The sequence below is a fragment of the Cyphomyrmex costatus genome, unplaced genomic scaffold (assembly GCF_001594065.2).
Source record: "Cyphomyrmex costatus isolate MS0001 unplaced genomic scaffold, Ccosl1.0 scaffold214, whole genome shotgun sequence".
NCBI lineage: Eukaryota > Metazoa > Arthropoda > Insecta > Hymenoptera > Formicidae > Cyphomyrmex > Cyphomyrmex costatus.
Window position 1 is genome coordinate 13,260 of NW_017276192.1, and position 23,745 is coordinate 37,004.

General features: G+C 32.9%; 4 protein-coding genes across 4 annotated transcripts in view; 3 read left to right on the forward strand and 1 right to left on the reverse strand.

The window, feature by feature from the left end:
- Positions 1-533: 533 nt before the first annotated feature.
- Positions 534-4,097, reverse strand: Ns1 (Nucleostemin 1). Its single transcript, XM_018539419.1, has 8 exons — positions 3,982-4,097; positions 3,646-3,750; positions 2,940-3,298; positions 2,123-2,507; positions 1,578-1,929; positions 1,288-1,507; positions 995-1,166; positions 534-914 (listed from the first exon to the last, which is right to left on the reverse strand). Exons 1-8 carry the CDS (start codon positions 3,992-3,994, stop codon positions 823-825), a joined length of 1,698 nt encoding a protein of 565 aa, XP_018394921.1. The 5' UTR covers positions 3,995-4,097; the 3' UTR covers positions 534-822.
- Positions 4,098-6,808: 2,711 nt separating this feature from the next.
- Positions 6,809-12,973, forward strand: LOC108773572 (uncharacterized). Its single transcript, XM_018539420.1, has 2 exons — positions 6,809-7,015; positions 12,819-12,973. The coding sequence occupies exons 1-2, from the start codon at positions 6,833-6,835 to the stop codon at positions 12,963-12,965; spliced, it is 330 nt and encodes a 109-aa protein (XP_018394922.1). The 5' UTR covers positions 6,809-6,832; the 3' UTR covers positions 12,966-12,973.
- A 513-nt stretch (positions 12,974-13,486) lies between these two features.
- LOC108773543 (uncharacterized) lies at positions 13,487-14,178 on the forward strand. The gene is made up of 2 exons (XM_018539381.1): positions 13,487-14,053; positions 14,137-14,178. The coding sequence occupies exons 1-2, from the start codon at positions 13,667-13,669 to the stop codon at positions 14,176-14,178; spliced, it is 429 nt and encodes a 142-aa protein (XP_018394883.1). The 5' UTR covers positions 13,487-13,666.
- LOC108773569 (dual specificity testis-specific protein kinase 1) overlaps positions 14,067-23,745 on the forward strand; it is a 35,223-nt gene continuing 25,544 nt past the window's right edge. Inside the window, exon 1 of the mRNA XM_018539416.1 lies at positions 14,067-14,959. Coding sequence (XP_018394918.1) covers positions 14,360-14,959 — 600 coding nt within the window. The 5' untranslated portion in view covers positions 14,067-14,359. The remainder of the gene's footprint in view (positions 14,960-23,745) is intronic.

Below are 23,745 nucleotides of genomic sequence, written 5' to 3' on the forward strand. Positions count from 1 at the left end.
TTAACTCAAAATTGCCAAAAAAGCCGTTTTCAGCCGTATTTGAAATTCATTTAAAAATTGAGAAAATTTTTGTCGTTTAATCCATCAACGGTATCATTTACTACTATACGAAGTTCGATAAATTGTACTTCGTAGGAGCTTAATCTTTATACCCTTGTATTAGACAAACGTACTTTTGGACAGATTAGCTGACTCTTCTACCTTTTATCACAAAATATTTTTAAATCTACGAAAATTGTTATACTCCAAGCGCTGCGCGGCCAGGGTCAGACTAGGTCATTTTTCAAGTGTTTACAGCGAGGAACCTAATTTATGTCGAATTTGATAGGCCGCGACCTAAATTCACGGTGTAACGTAGCCATTGTGCCGCAATCATTACATTGACTGTGAGCTTCAAATACCGCTGCGCCGGGACTCGGGATGTGGAAAAAGAATTAAACTCATATTTTTATTTTATTTATAGAAAAAAGAAACCTTTATTCTATTTATATTTTTAGATTTATATAATTCATTATATAATACATAATTCCATCTCATCATTTTTGCGAAGTTATATTATTTTAGAACAAAGTAACGCATAAACAGTAAATTCTAACTAACTCCTCGCTTGCTTTCATACTTTTGGTTGTATTTTTCATTTTTCTCTACTGTTCTTGCCGAATTGGCATTTGTCATGTTCTGTTAATTAATTGAGGTTGCAGCGATAGACTGCTCTGTACCAATCGCGTAACTAGTTGTGCTCTCATTTCCTAACTGTTTTCTGCTTTCGTGAAATAAAAAAATATTGATAACCATAGATACGTACTATATTTATTACAATACCTATGCATTTGTAAAGTCCATATTGAAATCATAATTATCAGAAGTAAATTTAATTCCTTCAAGCTGTTCCGTTAACTTGACAGTAGCTTTTTCTGGAAATTGAGAAGCAATGTTTTGAAAAAATTAAATATTATATTTAATCTTCTATCTTACTTTTTATCTTTTTACGTACCTCTTCTCAATTGTTGTTTTTTTTCCTTTTTGAATAGAAGTTTCTTGAGTTTATTTAATTTTTGATTGCCTTCAATCTCGAAAAGTGGATCTGGTTTCTTTTTCCTTTCAGTACACTTATCCTTCTTTATATCTTGCAACTTCTTTTTTAATTTCTTCTGCACTTTATATTCCTGCAACAACATAACGGCCAAATATTACATAAAATAATTTTCGCAGTGCATACAAGTTTCGATAAATATTCAATATATTATCCATATATATTCGATAAAATTGCAAATATTTATATCTTACCGCATCCTTTTGGATTTCGATCTCCATTGCCGTCGTGACAGGCCCTGTACTGTTGATAAGGGCAGAATCTGTGGGATTATTCGTAGAATGTGTCGCGAAATTATCGAGCATCATTCTTTCTTCTGCAGCAAAACTTTCAATATCAAATTCTTTAGCTACTTGACTAACTATTTCGGCGGATATGTGACATACCGATTGTTCAGGTGGAACTGTATAATATCTAACAAAAATATTTTAAATATTAGAAATTTATCATTGTATAAAGATTTGGAATAAATAATAAAACAAACCTGATTTTTCCAGAATTCCAATCCTCAATAATACCGCGCGCAGCAGCAGTCGCATTAGGTATTCCGCCTTTCTTATATTTTCCCATTCGTGCTGCTTTCATAGCAAAAAATTCATCAGGCGTTGAAAAATCTTGCATATCATACAACTCCATTATCTGTTGTCGCGAAACTCTTTTCAAAATCGCAGTCGCTGGCTTAAAAGGATCTTTTAAGGCTTGAATTCTTACTGCATTTTTTAGAGCTACAGATGTATCATCAGAATTTTCATCTGAATTAGCAAATACTATACCAGGAGAATCTAACAATTTTATTTTAGAATCTAACTGAACAATTTGCATCGTTTTTGTTATGCCTAAAATTAAAAAAAAAAATTATAAATTGAATCAATAAATGTACAAATATTAATTAATTAGCTTAATTACAAATGTTTCATTAATTATAAATTATCATAATTTTCTTTAATTAAAAGAATTAACAAACTTGGAAATACAATCGCTAAAACAAACGACATAACTGGTACAAGAGTTTGCAATAAATAATTATACCTGGAATATTTCCTACGTTGCACGCTTTATTGCGTTTCAAAGAATTAATAACGCTAGATTTTCCTACGTTTGGCAAACCAACAACACCTACTCTAATGCTCGTTTTTACATTATTACTATTTCTACAATAATTTCCGAGTAACGACAGGAGTAATTCCGCTCCAAAGCAAGTGTTGCTCTGTATCATGGATTCTCTTTTCTTTCCTAATTTTCTTCTACCTAATCGATTTGCTTGGTTTTGTGTGGACGACTTAAATGCCACGGCAGGTAAACTGGCTCTCAAATATTTTAGCCATTGATCTAAATTATCTCTGGGAATCAAATCAGCTTTGTTCAGAACCAACACCAGTCTCTTATTTCCTGCAGCTCGGACTGTTTCTTCTACCTGTATTGAGATATTAATAACGGCAAAAGTAATGACAAAGCTCGTATTGTAATTAATAACAAATAGGAAAAAATAAGTCAAAATAATGAGCAAATCAAAGGTCTTGCTTTAATTAATCTATATTTTATTTCATATTTAATATGTCAAACATTTCAACCTTACTAGATTATCAGCCACAGTAATAATATGAATACATATTTTTAAAAAATTATATATGGGATAAAAGTAAATCATATGTATTAATATCAATATTGTAATTGAAGAAAGCCTAGTAAAATTGATTCTGCATATTAAATATGAAATGAAATATAGACCATTAATTAAAGCAAACTCTTTTCTCATTGTTTTAGTATATTTTTTTCCTTATTTGATGTTAGATATTAATAGATTAATATACATTTATATTTACAACAAAAACTTTATAAAACTTGCCTCTTTGCATCGTGTTCCTAATGGATCACGAGCATCGACAACTTCAAGAATAACGTCAGCTGCATCTAGAACCTTTTTGAATTCCTTGTAATATGCTTTAAGTGAATTTTCTTCTTTAGCAATGACATTTTTTGTTTGAACAGAACCTATTTCTATCAATTTATGTGTCAACTGCTTATTTTCAGCCTGTTTAACCAACCCTTGGAGATCATCCTTGGCAAGTTCGCGTTTTCTTTCACGTGCCGCCTCTTTCCGCTTCTGTTTTTCCTCCTCCCGTTGCTTCTTCATTGCTTCTACTTCTTTCAATATATCCTCTTTGAATGGACACTGATTTGGTATTTCCACTATCTTGGGTTTTCCTGAATAAAAATAAAGTATAGAATACTCCGCTCTCTCTCTCTCTCTCTTTAAATTTTGATAAAAATACTCATTCGATGCGTTTTTACATGAAATGAACGAAAGATTTCCTAATCTCAACAGTCATCAACTTTAACGCTTAATATCTCGGTTCTGGGGGTAGAGCGGCACTTTTTTTGCCAGATTCGTTCATTTCGTGCAAAAAAGGGTTGAATAAGTCTATTTTTATCAAAATTTGAGGTGAGAAAGAACGGGGTATACTATACTTTTATCAAAAATAAAATTGCACTTATCAAAGTATTTAAAATACAAATGTATATCTTTATATTTGATAAATTAAAGCACTGACTTTTAGAATGCTTCTTAGCTTCTTTCCTCATTTTGCGGTTGTGTTCACGAACCTTTTTCTCAATCTTGTATCTCTTCCGCGCCGGCATGCGCTTACTTTGCTTATCTATGCAATGATATTAAAATGAGAATTTTATTTTTAGAAAAATTACATTAATGTAATAATAAAACAACAATAAATGCATAATTGTGTCTGTATTATTAATTACTACTAGAAAGATATAGACAGATTGAATCGATTGAATCCTAATGAACATAACCTATTACATTTAACTTATTTTAGCCTTCTATAAAATATGTAAAGTTTTACTTTTTATGATATATTTGATATACTTACTGCGAAACTTCATATTTACTAATAATTTAAATTTATTTTAAAACTTGCAATATTTTTACAACAATAAACGTGCTCAAAATAACCATGTGCATTCAATGCACTCAATCAACCAGAGGTTATGCTCGACTCAGTCGACTCGAAGATGCGCAGTAGCTGATTTGGTTAACCAATCAGAATTGGATCCTAAATATGGAAAAATGGTTACTTGGTAGTTGAAATTTGGAACGCACCTCTGTGAGTGCAAAAAGTGTAAGCAACGCGAACAGATCTTGTATTTCATCGCAATAAATCACTATTTTTGAAGATTTTAATATTCCTCATTTTCCAGTTTTGAAAATAAAATTTAATACTTTAAAGTTTTCAGATTTTATAAGATTTTACCCCAAAAATTTTATAGCTATAATAAAAATCTTAAAAATATTAAAGAATTTACGTATATAAAAAATTCTGAGAAAAATTTTCACTAGATCGAATAAACAGCAAAAACAACAGAATTTATTAATTCTGTCTATATTAATAATAAAACAAATATTACCTTGACAAATTAACTGCCAATTAAGTTAATTAATCGCAGTTGAAGTCGCTCTCGAAATAATTTAGTTCATCCAGCGGAAAGATTGATCATAAAAAATTTCTAGCTATATATTTCATTCCTTATAATCTATATTTTCCATCTTTTAAACTACATCTAATAATAATTAACAATTTTTATTCAAATTAACAAAATATTATATGTATATTAAGTTAAATACAAATTATTTGATAAGTTCATCACCAATTAAGTTAAATAGCAGTCTGCACGAGGACGAACGGTGAAAGGCACATATATGGTACAACATACATATATATACACGAAAATGCGCATTCTCACACTTTCATCTCATTTTACACAAGTGGCACTTGTTCGACACAGTATATAGAGACAAGGCCGCTCTGCCATGCAGGGCGGAATAGAAATTTCCGTAAATTAATTTTACGCGCGTTCCGCGTAATGTCCCTCGAAATCGCGAGAGAGTGATACAGTTTCTCTTATCCTGATTCCCACGCCGCCGTATGCTTTCATGAAGCGAACGAATGGGCAATGAAGTTCGTCGATCTTCTCCATAAAAAAATAATCGATTTGAAAATTGTAAGCGTCAATTGTTGGAATAGAATAAAATACGGTCTACAAATAAAGACTGCGACACCAAATTCACAAAAAGTGAAACATTATACGATTTATGTAGTATAAGGGTATAGTCGATTATAGTTAAAATCCGATTTTGCCGAATGAACTTTTTTATAATATATGCATATATGAATCATATTGAATATTTTTAATATAATCGGTATTTAATAACGAAAAAAAATACGAATTCAAATAGAACATAGAGAACAGAATTAAAAATGGAAAAAATGATACAAATCAAAATAGAAAGTTTTACAGAAATCTAATATAAATTATAATATGTATCTAATACTATTTTTAAACTTGAAACTTAAAACAAGTAATTTATAATTAATCAATTGATTTAATTGTAGTTAACTTATGTTTAATACTGCCATAAATGATTAAATTTAAAATACAATTTTTTCTTTATTCTTTCCTTGAATATATTTTTAAATTTTATATATTTATGTAAAATTATCTTCTATATTTATTGAATATTTTATTCTATTTAAGCTTATTAAAGGCCATTATATTTTTTCTATTTATTATCGGCCATCGTTTCCTAGATTTTCTATTTGTTGAGTTTTAAAATTATTTTATTTTTTCTTGCAAGGGCAATATATTTTAATACGATACGAATAAAAATGGCTAACTAAAAATATTAAATATCTTGTGTCAAATAAGTAATAGACATTTTTGATTACTAGCTTGAAAATCCTTGAAAACGGCGCGCTTTTCATGGCAGGCAATCGATCGATCGATAACAGGGGGATCGATTATGTATCTTGAAATAAAGTAAAAATTACAAAACTATCACACATTTATTAGGTTTTGATCTAAGAAATTATGCATTTGCTTACTTCATTTTCATTTCATTTCAAGAATTTAAATATTTGGCTCCTTTCGAATCCAAGTGAAGTGGCAGGTGTAATGTATGTAACATACATACGGAGTAGGGAAACACACACACACAGCATCCCCGTTTCGAGCTGCCGCCGTGCGGTGGCGTTCGTGCATCCGCCGCGACGACTCATTCCCGTAATGGCCGCCGTCTAGCGTTGTCAGTGAGTGTGCGGGTGCCCGTCGCGAGTAGCTGTTTTGCGTCGGGAAGCTGCTGCGTCTCGCGACTCTGAGATCTCACGCGAAAGAGTAAGTCGCGGTGGTGAGACGCGAACGATCCGTTTCGACGCGTCGCGTCGCGTCGCGGATTATTTCCCTTCGCACCGGCGGCGATTTAAACACGAGCGACTGCATATTAAATTTCGTACACAGTGTTGTGCTTTACCCCACCGCCCTCTTCCGCCACGTCTCTCCTCCTCCTCCTGTCCTCTGTTTACCCGGGGCGCGTGACCGTGTCGAGTGTCAGCGACCCGTCCGAAAATTCGCGACGGCGCTCTTCCGGTCTGTCTACCTGCAGGGTCGTCCGTTCGCCGAGACGCGCCGATGCACGGAACGGCGTCGGATGGGTTCTCTCTCTCTCTCTCTTTTTTACCACTAAGAGATGGTAAACACATCAAGTGACAGCATGCGCGAGTGAGAGGAAACGTTTCGACTCGTCTGGCCGAAGACGAAATCGGAATCTACGAGGGAAGGAGCGTGTCCGGTAGGACCGTGGCCAGCAGGCCCCGAATTCTTCCTCACGTGGTTCAAGGCCGTCTATAAGCGTCCGGACGTCACGAGTGCTTTCTCGCTTGCTTGCGTATGTGCGACGTGAGGCGACGCGAGACGACGCTTTCCACGCGAGGCGACGCCGCGCGAGAGAACTGTCAACGTCGCCTCGAGACTTTTCTTCGGTCCTTCCATCCCGGAATATCGAAGCAAACGAGATTCCGGGCTTCGAACAGTCTCCTCGAACAACGACGACGATCCAAAACCCAATGCACCGTGAGTATCCTGTTTTGAGCTCTTTAATTCTCTAAAGCCCATTTCTATCAATATATTCTCTTGAGTTCTTTGGAATGGAATCTCACTCTAATGCCTGTTTCTATCAATAGATAACTTTAATCTCAGATGAACATATCTTCATTTTTTTCTAATTCTTAAATCTAGAAAAAAAAATGAAAGAGTTAATGAACTACGATTAAAATTTGCTCTTTATCTTTGTCTAATTCTTAGAACTAGAGAAGGATGAAAAGTAATTGAGATGAAAGTAATTTATTAAATTAAAGTTGAAACGGGTATAAAATCCATGATACACTTATTGAACATTAAGGATTACATATTGGACCTTAGAATTCAATCATTTTTACAAATTGGATTAAATTTAATCTTATTAATTACAATTAAATTTACTTGACTGATAGAATAATCTTCAATTTTCTTTTATTTCCTGTATAGTATATGTGAGTTTTAAACCTGTGTCACTGCATTGGAAAATAAAAACTGTGAATTGAAACTTATAATTCAGTCAATTAGAACGAAATGGGTTAAAATTGAAATTATCTGACTGGTTGAATTCTATACTGAAAATTTGGTTGGAGTAATTGAAATCCTAGTTGAAATTAAACAAATCTGAAGTTTCTAATTCTACTGAAATTTTAGTCTTCGTAACCGGAATTCTGCTTGATATAATTAGCAGAGTTTTCTGATTCATAATTCTCAATCTGCAATACGTAATGTGACATCGGGCTTAACGCCATGTAATTTGGAAGTTACACGTCGAGTTATATTTTTCAAATATTTTCTTCAGTGATTTGATCAATATTTTCCACCAATTGTAATTACTTTCTTTCGAAAGCAAAAGAAAACCGGTAAAGGATTTATATCAATTTATATCAATGTAAATTAACTTTAATCTCGGATTAATTTACTTTTTTTTTAGTTCCAATCACTAGAAAAGAGTAAATTGAATCGAAATGAAAATTAATCTGCATTGGTAGAAATTGACATGAGTCTTATTTATATAGATGAACTTTAATCTCGGTTTATATAATTTACTTTCTACCTTTTTCTAGTTTTCAAAAATTTGAAAAGGATAAACAGTGAATTAAACCGAGATTAAAGTTTATCTACAGAGAAATGGACATTAAGTCCGCGACAGCGATGTTGTCATTCGTCGTAATCCGTTTTCCCTCTGGATGTGTTTTGACATGTCGTTGAAAACGGTGTATCCCTCGGTCTTCTCGTAACGGTGGAAACGTTATTGACGTATCTCTGGACGTTTCCGCTGATTTCTTCATTCGTCGCAACTTTCCAACTTTCTACATTACTCGTTAATATTGTCCTAACTATGCCTCGGATTAAAATGATATTTTAGATTTCGTTTCAAGTTAATTGAAGAATATGATTTTATTATCGTTTATTACTCTTTAAGGCTCACTTCGCGATAAACGTTATTTTCCCGCTCAGATTTGTACAGAAGTGATAAAATGATTCATCATTCTCATCGAAAAATGTTTAATATTCTTGACCTGGGAAGTTTATTATTATTCTTTAATTTTTAATATCTCTTCCCGGTGTATAATGACGATTTAATTACCATCATAAATTTTAATTAAAATTTTCCATTGAGTGCAACAGCGACATAATGTCTTTTTATCTACGTAACATTGTCACAATATTACGAACACTATAAATGTATCTTTTATCATAGAGGTTACAATAAATCGCATTTATTTATTTATTCGTGGATTTCATCCATTCTTTCAGATCGGTACAGAAAACGTATAGTAAATAAACCGTGATAAAAAAAGATTTTGCTGAAACAATGTAATACTCTGAGTTGCAAATCACGAATCGTCGTACGTTTCCGGATTCATCCAGCATAAAGCTAATGTTACATGTATTGCACGACAAATCTTTTAAGTGTGTTAATTAGTTGCAGGACAGAGAGATTCTCAGATCTCCTACAGTCAATTGATAGACTTAAAACATTTGTACGATTAAAATGAACAAATTTAATATTGACCTAGGGCTAATATTACGTAAATGTAGCTCATTCAGTCTTATCAAACACTTGACTATCGGGCAAACACATCGCACGATGTTGATTTTGGTCTTTCTTATGAAAATTTCATAATTTGTTACTTGTCATAAATAATAAACATGATATGTAACAATATAATCTTATCAAACACTTGACTATCGGGCAAACACATCGCACGATGTTGATTTTCTTATGAAAATTTCATAATTTGTTACTTGTCATAAATAATAAACATGATATGTAACAATATACGAGATGCTCGCGAAAAGACATATTTATTCTATAAAAGACGCAAATAGACAAAATTATTTGTTCTTCAGGTAACTTTAAATGGACATTTATAATATGCTAACTATTATTTTTTATTATTGCACATGATAATATGATATGCATATGAGTATCGTGGTTATGCAATTTTTTTCTTAAAGCGAAAACATGAAAAATGAAAAATTTTCTCTATTAACGTAAACATTTTCATTTTTTATGTTCTATCTCTTACAATTAGAGAAAAAGATATTATTATATCTATATTATTGCTACCATGACTTACCGTAGTTATTAATAATATATTTAATTCTAAAGTTGTAAGAGAATATTTTATAAATTTTTCTTTATAGAACTTTAGAGATATTAAACTTTTTTTTAATTAATGCAACATTTAATTAATTTTGATAAAGAAGGAATTATCTCAATTTTCGATGAAATTTATTTATTAAATACATTATTATCGAACAATATATCTTAAAAGTTTAATTATTTTAATTTTAATTGTTTAAACAATTTAATTATTTTTTAATTTCGAATTTTGTAATCCAAATGGTTGTAAACTACACTACAAGTAATTTTCTACAAATAAACTACAAGTAAGTTGCTTGAAGTATCAATTTGGTAGACAGAACTGTCCTTGAGTGTCATTGTGGCACGTTTTTGCAAGAATAATTATTGTACAGTGTTACCGACGTGAGCGCAAAAAGAAAATTTCTACTAAATACTGCGATTTAAGAAACTTGGTACCTGAATGTTTTTAAGATCGCTGAAAATAATAAAAGAATGTTTCCGCAGATATATCTCTGTCAAAATATCTCTTTATTCGAGTTGCCGTAATCTCAAGATTTCCGACAATTTGTTAGAAATCTCTAAAGCTTTTGCGTGTGATTTATTATATAATATGAATCTAATATTCTTTTTCACAAAAACATTTATTTCTCCTCGAGAAATTGACATATTCTTTTCGTTATCGCTGCGTAAAGTGCACTGCGATGTGCTTGATAATAAATGAAAAACAGATCCATTATAACCAGCTTACACAGCTTGCTTGCTTCTTCCGTTACTCACGATTTCTCCAACAGGTCTGAGATATATCCGCGAAAATACAGAGAAAATATCCCAATGTCAATCTACGACGGCAATCTACGCGATGTTCGTTACGTGTGAAAATTTGATTATCGAGGGGAAAATCGATTTCAGTTACTCGTGATTTATGACTTTTAGAGATGCGTGCTGCGTCATGATGCCTTCAAATCGCGGAAACCACTCGTTACCACTTCGGAGATCAGATTGTACATCTTGTCTCAGCGTAATTTTTTTGTCATTAAATGATTAAATAAAATAATCTGAGATGTATCATACAAATTTCAAAAAGTTATTACGTGTAAAGATGATCTTTACCTTGCACAGTTTCTCTATCATTATTAGGTTAGAACCTTTTTTTTAATTTTTATATTTCATTATTTTTATGATTTAATCAATTAATATATTTCGTAATTAAAGAAAATTGTACAATTAAATGGAATAAAATGGAATATCCTGGATATATCACACAAGTTTCAAAGAGTTATTACGCATAACAATTTAGTTTTTGCTTCGGACAATTTCTCTAATATGATAACAATTAAAGTCAAAACGTTTTCTATTTTTTATAGTTTAGTACTTTTATGATTTGGTTTTACTTAATTAGATACGTAAAGTCGTGACTGCAATCGTTAATTTAACCATTTTATAAGTTAATCTACGTATTTACATTAGATTTAATGAACTATTTGTGTCATTGCAAATAAGATTTAATTTTATGTATTATTTATTTTCGATATATGCCGAAAGCAAGTTGGAAATATATGGTACACAAGTTACAGTTTATTATCGCATATGATGAATGATGATCATACACAATTATAAAACCATTATTTAAATTAACTTTTCTGTAATGGTTAAAAAATTGTATGATTTTACTTTTTTTACGTTTTAATATATTTGGAAGAGCATTCCTGAATATTTTCCGAGATTTTTTATCGTATTTTCAATAACTTTCTTGATATTTGTACGCATATCTTATCGTCCCTTCAAGATTTTTTGAAGATTCTAAAAAGGAACAATTTTGTATTAAGCATTTTAAATTAAAAAAAAAAACATTTAAAGAATAATCTTTTGAAAATGTCTATATATATTGTGTATGCATACATAATAAATACTTATTTTAGTATTCCAAAAGTTTATTATCACAAATCTATTATAAGTTCATCATAAGTATCTTTATTCAAAATATATATTCTGAATTCCAATAAGTTTGATCTTCAATCAAGATTATTAAATTAAAACAAATTCAATTTATTTATTGTATAAAAAGTCGTTCTTTCGATCATTTTTACAATATTTTTCAAGAGAAAATAAATTCTTGTTTTGAGTACATATTAATGAGTTTTTCTAAAATTTGTAATAAGTATATTGTATATTTTAAGATTACAATTAAGAAAATATTTTTTGTTAAAAACAATCGTTACTTAAAAGAAAGAAAGTAAATTGATTTCACTTTTCTCAGTAATAGAATAATATTTTTCTGTGTATTATATAATAAATTGAAGAATTCTAAATCTCTAAGAATAATATTATCAATGGCTTTTAAAGTATGTCTTAATCTACAAGATAACGTCTTCAAATTTAAAAAAATTTTCTCAAAGAAAATATTCTACCAATAAGAATTCCTCTTAGCATTTTTTCTAAGCAAAAAGTCTTACATTAATCAGGTGCGTGTATTTATAACACATCTTCATTTATAAAAATGAGGACACATGAGCTATGATCAAAAATAAATTTCTCGATAAAAATTCTATTATAATAGGAATAGCCTTTTGAAATAAGAGGATATACAAAATACTAGCAAATAAGCACGCTTATTGTTAAAAATTTGTCATTTACGTGTTACCGTAGCTACGTGTGCAGCATGTCAGTACATGTAAGACATTCTTCTAGTATTAAGAGAATTGCAATCCTAAATCCAGCACAAATTCCTTCTTTATTTTGCAGAATATTTTCTTGATTTGTATATAAATGAAAAATCTTCTAACATTAACACGGAACCGTTAAATGGCAGAATATTTTTTGGATGCTATAAGAAAGAATGGTTTTGTTGAAACATCTAAAAATTTAATATAAGAGAGAGAGATCTGAAAATAATTTTGTTGAACTCAAAATATTTTTGTAGGACACTTAAACTGATTGCTAGAATGTCAAAACTTTTTGTAGTATTGCTCATTATGCTTGAAATTCCTACATAATTATTTTGATGCTACAATAAAATTATTTTCAGATCTAGTAAAACCGTTATCCTTTTTGTGTATATTAGAAAAATCGTTCTTTCCGTGTACACATTCACGAATGTGTGTACTCACATAACGCGTACATATTTATCCTTTTTGTTACGTCAATTGTTCCTTAATTGAAATTTTCAACATTAACCGATCACCTGTCGGTGCAATTTTATTTCAGGAAGATCTGAGTCAGCCATCGAGGAGTCGTCTACTGGCGACGAGGGAAGAACCGTGCCAAGTTCCGGAACCGCGCTCTTCCTACGTTTCGTTTCGAATCTGTGACGTTATCCTGATCCGTCCTGCGGGGGATAACGTCTGTTTGTGACCCATCGACTGTGATTTCAACGCGTGACGCCACTGCCAAAAAGGAAACAAACTAGCGTCGATCGTGAAACCTGCGTCTTCATCTCCGCTTCCTTCGCCTTCGAATCTGTCGAAGACGAGTGTCTTCCAACGTTGTACCAGAAACGCATGAGACGATTTTCTGGCGTCCTGCTTCGAGATACCTATATGTCTTCCTACGAGTTCCAATGCCCTTGATCGGCGAAGCAACAGAACCCTTGACTTCCTTAAATGTCTCTTGAAGCACACTCTCGAATACACGAAGAAAGGAGGATCGATTTCTTTGCTAATTAAGGCACTACGATATCATGTACTTTGAGAATATTGCTTGACCAAGTCGATTCGTTGATTATATCACTAATCGCTTAATCTGTACTGCATTCGAACGCAAAGCTGCACATTGCAAAAACGGAGATGCCTTGCCGGCATTATCATCACCTGAACACATTCGAATCGTGACATCATCGCTACGTTCATTCGCAGTTTAGGCAGCCACCTGTTCGAATTAGCATCTTTACAGAACTATTCTTTGTTCGCCACGGGATACGACGCAGGTTGACGCCGTAACGACGTGTCGAGAGACGCATCATTGAGTCGGCCGCGTGTGATGCAACGCACGCAGGGCTGCTGCTACTATCGTCTCGCGTTATCTCGCGCGACCGTCTCGTGGCAATAACGGCGAAAATGTTCGGGAAAGTGCCACCGTCAAATACACCGGGTCCGCCTAATAATAACAACGGCGACCAAACATCAGCCAAGTCGTGCATCAGGCCGGCGACGACGGGCACAGCGTCGTGTCTGCCATGCTTCTCGGTGGAGGAGACGCCGACAGTGAACGCCGACGACAAGGTGAGACCTTGGCGACCGACGAAGGACAACGCCGACGATTCGTCCGCCGTGGTCTCCGAGGCTCCTAGCAACTCTCTGCAATCGCCCGCTAGCTTGTTGGACACCACATCCGTCGCGATGGAATCCCCTAAACCTTGCAGGACTGATGAAATAACGACAACCTGTGCAACCGCTTGTTCCAAGACTGCGGCCAAGTGTTTGCCGAAAGAAGGTTTGTCGCAAGTTGGCAGGAATCACGCTAATGCGCTGCAGAAGAGTCCCTCCGGTCAAAATTGTTTGAATTACTCGAAGACTGGTGTCGGTAGATCACGACGACCACAGTCTACTTCGATTGCGAGAAACCTTAACATCGAGTCGTGTGCGAGAGACTATACAAAAACTGCGAAGAAGATTATTACCGTTAATCGAGAGCCTCCGAGCGATAAGGAGCATCAGACGACATGTAACGAGCAACAGTCTAAGTGCTTGCAGGGATACACCTCCCCGGGTACGATTGCTGCCAAATTATCTTCCACGAGATCTTCCGAAATGATTTATACGTCGCTGTCTGGCGGAAAGAGATCCAATAACGAGGATCTCTTGACGGACACGTGCGCGAATTATTTTACGTCGAATGGCGCGTCTAATGTGCCGGCTGTGAGCGATCACTTGCACACGCATCAAAAGTCAGCGATTTCGAAGATGACTGACGTCAAGGACGGCGCCGGTGATTCCACGACCACCACTGCGTCTTGCGAGGATGATACCTGCGAAAGTGACTTTACCACTTCGACGCTGTCCAAGGATTGGACGGCAAGGAGGATCAGCAGCGATATGTTGCAGCAAAATTACGCGTCCTGCCTACCGCAGGATCTGCCCACGGAACTGCAATTGTCCAGCTCGCCGAGGAGCTATAAGGAGTTCAAAGAGAAGTGTCGCGACTCTCCTTGGCGACCCACGGAGATGGCGGAGAGTGGTGCAGTGCACGGATTGACGATTTGTTCAGGCGAGACGTTTCAGGACTCGAGTTCGAAGAGGCGTACTGGGGCATCCTGTCAGGCGCTCAGGCACGCCGTCGCTTCATTGAATCGCCTAGATGATTTTTACATGGAGAAGATCGGTGCTGGCTTCTTCTCAGAGGTTTACAAGGTAAGGTGATATTTTATGGAAAGAGAAATTATTATCTATTATATTGTATTATAACATAGATGATAAAATAATTAGTAATCGATTTTAAATTGAAAGAAATATTCATTGTGTCTTATATTGAAAAAGAAAAAGAAAGAAACAAAAAACATTTCATAGAAGAAAACCTACTCAACCTAATTCGATAATTTTTATAAAAATAAACATATTGTAAAAAATTATTTTTAAATCAAAACACCATACATTAAGAAACATAACGGTACCATACGAATGTATGTATTTATTTAAAAAAGTTATAAGCAATGGAAAAAGCATGAAGAAATCTGATGTACCGAAAAAAGACGTTTAAGAATTAAAATTAAATATAATTAATGTAATTTTTTTTTTGCTTTACTGAACGGTAGAACGAAAATCTGTGGACGTTCAATGCCGTTCACCTATCAAGGATACTATCAGATTTCGAGATACATATTTGATATTGTGTTAAAGGAGGCTTGTTAGAAAGTTTTTCTCTCGTACGGCAATCTGCTGCTTCTTAATTCTCGCCATTGTTCGTGAACAACAATCGCGAATTCGAAACGAACGCTCGTCGTATTTCGCTGTATGGAATGCGCTCTATCTTTGTAGATTAGTATCTCGATGGAGATTAGATACGGCTACTCGGCACGAACGCGTAGCCTCGTGAAATTAATTCCACTCGTAATCACACGGTTACTCATCGGCAACGAGCGATTGGAAAACGTATTTTTTTTGTCCCGGCACTGTTTTCCGGGAGCGCATTAAACCTTCGCTTTCTGTAGATCTTGTTAAAACAGATGCGCTTTTTCCTTAGTCTTCACACCATTAGATTCTATTCATTCAGTTACTCTGCGAAACGAAGGAAGCTGCGGAGGAAGATATTTTTCATTCGCACTTCAGTGATTCTGAGTCATGTGAGCGATATATAACTCCACGAAGCCAACACGATAAAGATAACATTTATCGCATAAACAGCGAAAGGAGAAAATGCAAGTGTTTGCAAATATTTTACGCAAAATCTCGAATAAATAGAAGATACGAAACAATCCACTTTTTACCTGGTTTCACATCACGAACTTCTACATTAGCTGCTGTCACAAAAAGTGGGAAACCACGGTGGAATTTTTCATTGTCAAGGAAATGGTTCTATAAGTTCCAAGTTAAAGCGACGACATCTTTTGACAAATGGAAATATTTCAAGCGGAGCGGACTATTTGGACGATGCACAGCACTTGCTATATAATGTACTTTTCTATAAAATTTCATTGTCGCACACTTTACATGTATGTGACATTTATGTTTACAAATGTAGAAGCGACATTGCGACTTGAGAATAGTGTCACAGTAGCTTACGTAAATCATTGTGTTTATTCGTGGCCAGGAGTACGTATAATTATCGCAGGGTTTCATCCTTGACTTCATTTTTCTCAGCTGATATGAGATGAATTCGTAAAAATTATCCGCTTTATAGATAAATTTATCAATTGTTTAAATATATCTATTCTAAAAATTATAAGAATAAGAAAAGCTTGTTTAAAAATATTTCTGTCAAATTTATTCTTAACACTAAAACTTAATCAAAACAATCAAAATGACTGATTTGTAATATTTTAAAAATTATCCTGATAATGGTACATTTTTTAGATTTTTTATAATTTTTATATTTAAATACTGAAATCTAGCTAGTCTATCACACACAGTCTTATAATACTTTATCTACATATAATCTTTATTGTATAATAATATATGAACGATAATCTACTTCGCTCTTTTATTCCATTTTTAAAGATGTTCTTAAACGTATTTTTTTTTAACAAAATAAAGACATGAAAAAGTTACATTTTTTTATATTTATTTGAAAATAATAAACCTGAATAAAAAATTATTTCAATAAGAAGACATATTTTTAAAAAATAATTAAGATAATAAATGAAAACATTTTTATTTAAGTTATAAAATTGTATTGTTAAGTATAAATGACCTTATTGAACTGCTCCGTATGAATATTCATTATTATACGGAAAGTATAACATTTCCAATTCTATTCACTTTTTATAGAGATTATACATATATCTGATACATTCTTAAGTATAATATATAATATATTTAAACAGTAGAAATTAATGTTCGGTAGTTCTAAGTGTTAAATGAAAGTTATGAAAGTTACATGAAAAAGTTACATTCTTAAACTAATCTTTGAACAGCGCAAAACGCATATAATAAATGTGGAAGTAACAGATGTGCAACTAAAGATTGTAGCAATTAGAATTTGCAAGCAGGAAGCCTCGTAAGCATGAAATGGACGTAAATAAATTATATCGCTTTATCTATCACGTTATTATAACGGTGAATCGAGGAGAGATGGGCATGTTGACTCGAGATAGAGTCATGTAGCAATTTTGCGGAAATCGATCGATTCGCTGTTGAGCTCGCGACACCGCATTCTGCGTCCTGCGGAAAGATTTATACACGCTTCTCTCTATCGATCTAACTTCACCGCGTGCAAGTGGTAAAAGTGGCCGGAAAGCTGCCCCAGTTCCGCGATATTCATTCCGTGCAGTCAGCAATTTTGCGCATTTGCCGGCCCGCGTTTGTGGCAGATGTGCCCGCCGAGGTGACGGCTGCACTGGACTACCTACCTATCTACTTACCTACAACTACAAGTCAGTCGGGACCTTGAGAAGTATACCGCGGCTTCTCCGGCGTGGATAGGCACGTTATAAATAGGTCAACAGGAAATTGAGCACGTTCCGTAGTTGACTGCGGTGGTGATTCCTTCGACGCAGCGGTGCGCAAACCTCATACTTGACGCGATTACGTCCTTCGGACAATTTCCTTCCTACATGCTCGTTTCTATCACCAATGTAGATTAAATTTCATCTCGGTTTAATCTACTCCTTATCATTTTCTAATTCTTATAACTAGAAAAAGATAAACTGTTATTTGAACCGAGATTAAAATCAAACTATTATACATTGTAGAAACGGGCAAAAGTGGCAGTCTGAAAATTGAATTTTTTTGTTTTATTTTTATCACTGGTTCTTCTATACTCCTACATATTCGTGCTGAAAGTCGGCATTAAGCCGGATTTAAATTTATTTTAATAACTAATTTTATCTCACTTTCACGAGCTCCAATTTTCGTGCTCCGCGAAATAATTTCAAGCGTGCTCTTTCTCTTGTCTTTCCACCGTTGCCCTCGGCAAGGATAATATTTTTCTATTCCGTCAGATGTTGGATAGCGCACCTCTGCTTGAGCGCATTAGCTCAACCCTCGTTTAAAAATAAACTCGTGCTTCTCGATGTTATCGTGGATAGAATCGATCCTGTCGTTTGTGCCGTAGGTCAAATTCTACTTGCAATCTCCTTTCAAATATGACTAATATTATTAATCGAAAGGATGATGAATGTGATTGGGTGAGTCAGAAGCTGACATATTTTGTTGATATAATTACTCTCAATTTATTTTATCTATTGTCACGTGGCATGCATATAAGAAGTCATGCAACAATTTCAGAATGTTCACACAAAATTTGATAAGAATGCCTTATACTGTAAATTAAAATTTTTTATATCAGCAAATATTTAATTTTTAAAATATTATGGAATCAAAGGCCTAATAATTAATTTATATAGTAAAAAAAAGCAATAAGAAGTAATTAAATTTAAGAATTATAAGGAGTACAATAATTATATATATGTATATATATTTGGTACTTGAGAAATTTTGGAATTTAAATTTAGTTTTTCAAAATATAGAGAAAAAACTATATATACTTATTAATTTTATATCTTTTTCGTTATACATTTATTGTTGAAATTTATTTTATTTGGTAGGAAATTTATAAAAGAGCAAATTGCAGGAAAAGAAAAAAAATATTTTTTTGAAAGAAAATTATTATAATTATAATAAAGTCGAAACATTTCAGAAAATTTCGAAAGTTAATAGCAACTGAGATAGGGTCACTAGAGGCTCAGAGGTCGTGCATTCTTGGCACGATAGGGCAATTGCCGTGCCAAGAGTTTTGAGCAAGTACATCAATTTTCTAGCCGAGCATGCGGTCGCATACTCTTTAATCACTAACTGTGCGAACAAACTTGCTTACAAAGTCTGTGTCCAAACAGTTCGTTTGATCCCAAGCCTAAAAGTAGCATTATTGCCAAAATCAGAATTAGAATTAATGAAATGGTGGAAAAGGAAGATTATATTTTGCAATTTTCTCCTATATATAGATTTATGCATATTTATACATCTATAAGAAACTCTATTTTGAGGTAAAGAAAATCAGGTTTTTATTCTCTATCTAAATAAAATATAAAGTATCAATAAAAATAGAATTCAAGAAAACTGTTGAGAAATGGGGTATTAAAGAATTTAAACATTTAACAATTATGTATTCAAACATAACACTGCATAAATTTCGATAGTGAATATTTAGGATTTACGTTCATAAATACCGGTTCATAAAAACCGTTATTCAAAACTTCAGATACTAGATATACATTTACATATGCGTATATGTCTGAATTTTCTCTTGTTCAAGTAAACTGCCATTTCATACAAGATTCCGTGTTTTCTGCAAGAATGATGAAACTACAGAGTTTGGAGTAATCTCAAATGTCACATAACGATGAGCGATCGTTGCTATTATATTCTTACAAATAAATTATTGTAAATAAATGAAGTAGTTTTCTAGGATTCATGGATCGATATAAATTTAGAAGTAGAAAACTCTCTTAGAATATTTATTGATTATAAACAAATTTAAGTATGTGATTTATTAAAAAATGAAGTATATAAAATTTAAGATGTTATGTATACTATAAGCCAATTATTGTAAGCCGGTATTCATAATAGTCGATTCTTATATAATATTTAAAACCATCTTAAGTTTTGAAATATCGTAAGCCAATCATAAAGTCACATTAGTTCTTCAGACGTTATGTATTTAAAATAAGAACGAACTATAAATACTGACCTTAAACATCACAGATAATTGATTAATTTCTTGTCTTTTATGATCACATTTAGATTCACAGTTAACATTAACATTTATGGTATACTATATTTAAACAAAAGATACCTATTAAAAGCTGTCATTGGTATAATAAAAGTTTTTCTTGAATAAATTAACGCTAACAAAAATTAATATCAGTAGGTATGTGTAAAATGGATACTATTTTTGATTGTTTTTTAGTTATGCAAATTTTTGATTGAAAAATTTGAACAATATAAAAGAAAAACGACTAATAATTTAATATTGATAATCAGGCACATTTTAATAATCGCCGGGATGACCAAAGCCAGTAATAAACAATGATAAATGATAAATGATAATAAATGCTGCACGTTGAACTTATTTTATTGACGACGATATAAATAATTATTAACTGATTTTTAAATTGTTTCCGTCTACTTCTCAAGGCATAGATTTATTGTGATTAACATGTTATTTTGAAATTATTCCAAGTTACAAAAAATTGAGAGACGAGTCTCTCCGTAGTACGAAAATGGCTTGAACTGGTGAAATTCACGAAACACACACACTCAAATAATATCGAAGGAAAGGATCAAGCGAAAGATACAGGGGATCTATTTTTAAACTGCGACGAGTTTCCATATGCGTAGTTGTGTCTCCGTGTATCGCGACGAATCATAATGCACGTATCACAACGAATAAAAAGTCCGAACTTGAAACTCTTCAGCCGAGCCAAGTTTGCGTGACACATGTTAAAGTAATTTGTTAATGTTATATCAACACTTCTCATCTAAGTTAAAATTTATAAAGTATGCATCATCCTAAATGTTGCTAAAAATGTAATTTTGACTTTAATTTTAGCCTTACATAATATATAAAAAGATTGTTATTTTCCTTTAGATATAAGTATACAGAGTGCTTCCTTTATCTCAAACAGTTAAAATATTCATTGTTTTTAATGATACTACAAAAGAAAAAAATTGTTTTAAAAAGGCGAATATTGTCTTTTTCATGATTTCAAAATCATATCGTCTTAAGGATCCCCTTAATACATTAACACAGAATAATAAAATATTATAGATCAATTAATTTAAAGAAAATATAGTTAATTGTTTTTAAAAAGAATGTATTAATTATATATTGCAAATTACATAATTTTTTAATTGCAGAATAATTAAAGAGAAGTCATATTATGTACAAAAATCATTTAACTTCGTATTTGAATAAATATTTGATTATCTTTTTCTCAATGTACAGACAATATTTTTTATTTATAATTTCTTATAACTTAGAAAAGATCTATCATTAGTTATTGGACGATTCTGTCATAAGTTGACTCTGTCATAATTAATAAGGAATTCTGTGTCCAAAAAACGTAAACTGTAGCATAAGGTGGATATTTAGTTTCTCGTCGATTGGTCAGCAGGTTGATTTGCAATACAAAACCATTGTACGTTATAGCGTGTGACCATCCAAGTTTAGTGTCGTATTGAAGGACGCAATTCTGTGAAACGAACGATGATTCGTCTTTCTTATCTTTTCCCATTAACCGCGAAGCTCATATGAATATTGCATAAGATGCATCCGAAGTGTACATTTCGTCGCTTATCGCATGCAGCATTTCGGCCCCGGGATCGTTTCGAGCAATTGCACATTACGCAACTGACCATCCGTTGCGAAACTGTCGTTGTTGCGAGGAAACGAGGTGGGGTGATTTCTCGCTCGAAGCTCTCACGAGGGGCCTGTTGAGAGAAACGAGAGTCTTACAAGATGTTCTTACAGCAACCCGTGAGGAGGAGGAGCAGCTCTCTTCCTCTTGTTTATTCTCCGCCGTCCATTGCACCTACACGCGTTCTCATCCTCCCTGCTGGCTTAAATCTTTTGATGCGGGTCGCCCGCAGATCCGATAGAATTTCCCTTCACTAAGGCCTCACCTCGGTATTATCATTCGTTACGTATTCAATTACAGTTCTCATTTTGCTCGGGCACTTAATGGAAAAAAGAGAGTAATCATCATCAGGAAATTAGGATTTATCTATTTCTATGAATAAGAATCGCATAGTTCCATGTGTGCCAATTTCTCATGTGACTCTTTGCTTTAACATCCAGCTAAAATTTTCCAAGTTCAATTTCTGTAATTATATTCTTTAGGTATTTTTAGTAAATATTTGAAGCATTTTAAAATAATTTTTTTCAATTTTAAATAAGTAAAATTTTTTCAGAACATAAAATTTATTTTTTAATGAATGAACGGAAAAATTCTTACTCTCTCGCTGAGGAAAAGATTGGTTTTAAATTTGTCGAGAAATCGGTAATAAAACTATGAGGAAGCGTGGTGTTTCATTCTCGCATCTTGTACGTTGTCCCGATCATGATTTCGCGCCTGCGGCATTAATCCTCGATCGAGCGAAAGTCGAGACGAAGAGATCGGAAGGAATCCCCTATTCGAATTCTCTTTAATCGCGCTCACCACCGCCGTGGATAAATCGCCGTGTCGCCGCGGAATGCAATTATTGTCTACGTTGATAATCCTACGGAGCTTCTACGAACGGTATGCTCGAGCGACAACGAACGGGTCCGCTGTTCATAGTGAAAACGCAGTGAATTATCGATAATGACACGCATAATGGTTATAACATGCAATTATATTGGCGATGATCGAGAATCGACGGGCATGGAAGAGCCAGCTAAGAATGAACGCTTCATCGATTGCACGTGATGTTCAAACCGCGGACTAAAACATTGCGGACGTTGCAATGATTCGATTTGTGAGTGTCTCGCAAGTAATAGGCGAAAGTCAGCTCACTAGATACAACGCGACTAAAGATATACGATAGAGGAGCAATTTTGATGAAACATTTAAAAAATTATCTAGATACAGATCGGAAAATAATTTTATCGGTCCATCAAAATAATTATGTACACATTAAAAAATATTCTGTTGGCAAGAAAAGTTACTCAAATTATTTTCTTTCTTTTAAGTAACGATTATCTTTAACAAAGAATAGTTTCTTAATTGTAACCTTAATATATATATTTATTACTAGCAAATCTTATTAATATGTGCTCAAAACAAGAATTTATTTTTTTTATGAATAAAATTGATCGATAAAATGACTATATATATATATATATATATTTATATAAAGAATATATATATATAAATATATATATGAAGGGAAGTCATTAGCTATAGATGAACCGCGTGAATTGTCAATCACGTCAGTCTTACGGTAACTTTCGATAGAATTAATCAGTTGCAGTTATAATTGAAAAATTAAATTTTATGATGAATATATTATGACGTACTTCATGATCATGTGGAGCGGAAACTTTGCAAATGTATTTCACGGAAATTATGATATTAATTGTGAACTGGCGTTTTTCTTAATTATAATTGACAATAGGTATCCGGATATTTTAATTAACGAAATAAATGAAATTTCATAGACCGTAACTAAAGTGTCGAATTAACTGATATCAATTAAAATATAAATCGATAAAAGAAACAATGAGAATCATATTTCTATCATTTAGTTTTTGAAGAAAAATAATAAATTTTATTATAGAAGCACTTATACAAGAATTAACGTAAAAATAAATATAATCTCTTTTTAACTTATACTTTTCAATTTTATATTTTTTATATTACGTTAAAATATATATTACATATATTATATTATATACTTTTTTATATTGTACTTTCCAATTTAAAACGAAACATCATTGCATATTAATTATACAAAAAAAAGTGAAGCGAGAAAAATTCTAACCATGTTGTTATTACGCTTCT

Bases quoted from the DNA above. Each gene is read 5' to 3' on its own strand.
- LOC108773572 (XM_018539420.1), top strand. From the start codon at position 6,833: ATGTGCGACGTGAGGCGACGCGAGACGACGCTTTCCACGCGAGGCGAC. The intron at 7,016-12,818 runs GTGAGTATCCTG...ATTTTATTTCAG, and splicing joins GATCCAAAACCCAATGCACC to GAAGATCTGAGTCAGCCATC.
- LOC108773543 (XM_018539381.1), top strand. From the start codon at position 13,667: ATGTTCGGGAAAGTGCCACCGTCAAATACACCGGGTCCGCCTAATAAT. The intron at 14,054-14,136 runs GTTGGCAGGAAT...TGGTGTCGGTAG, and splicing joins CGAAAGAAGGTTTGTCGCAA to ATCACGACGACCACAGTCTA.
- Ns1 (XM_018539419.1), bottom strand. The intron at 3,299-3,645 runs GTCAGTGCTTTA...ATTTTTATTCAG, and splicing joins AGCTAAGAAGCATTCTAAAA to GAAAACCCAAGATAGTGGAA. The intron at 1,508-1,577 runs GTTTGTTTTATT...TATTTTTGTTAG, and splicing joins TGGAATTCTGGAAAAATCAG to ATATTATACAGTTCCACCTG.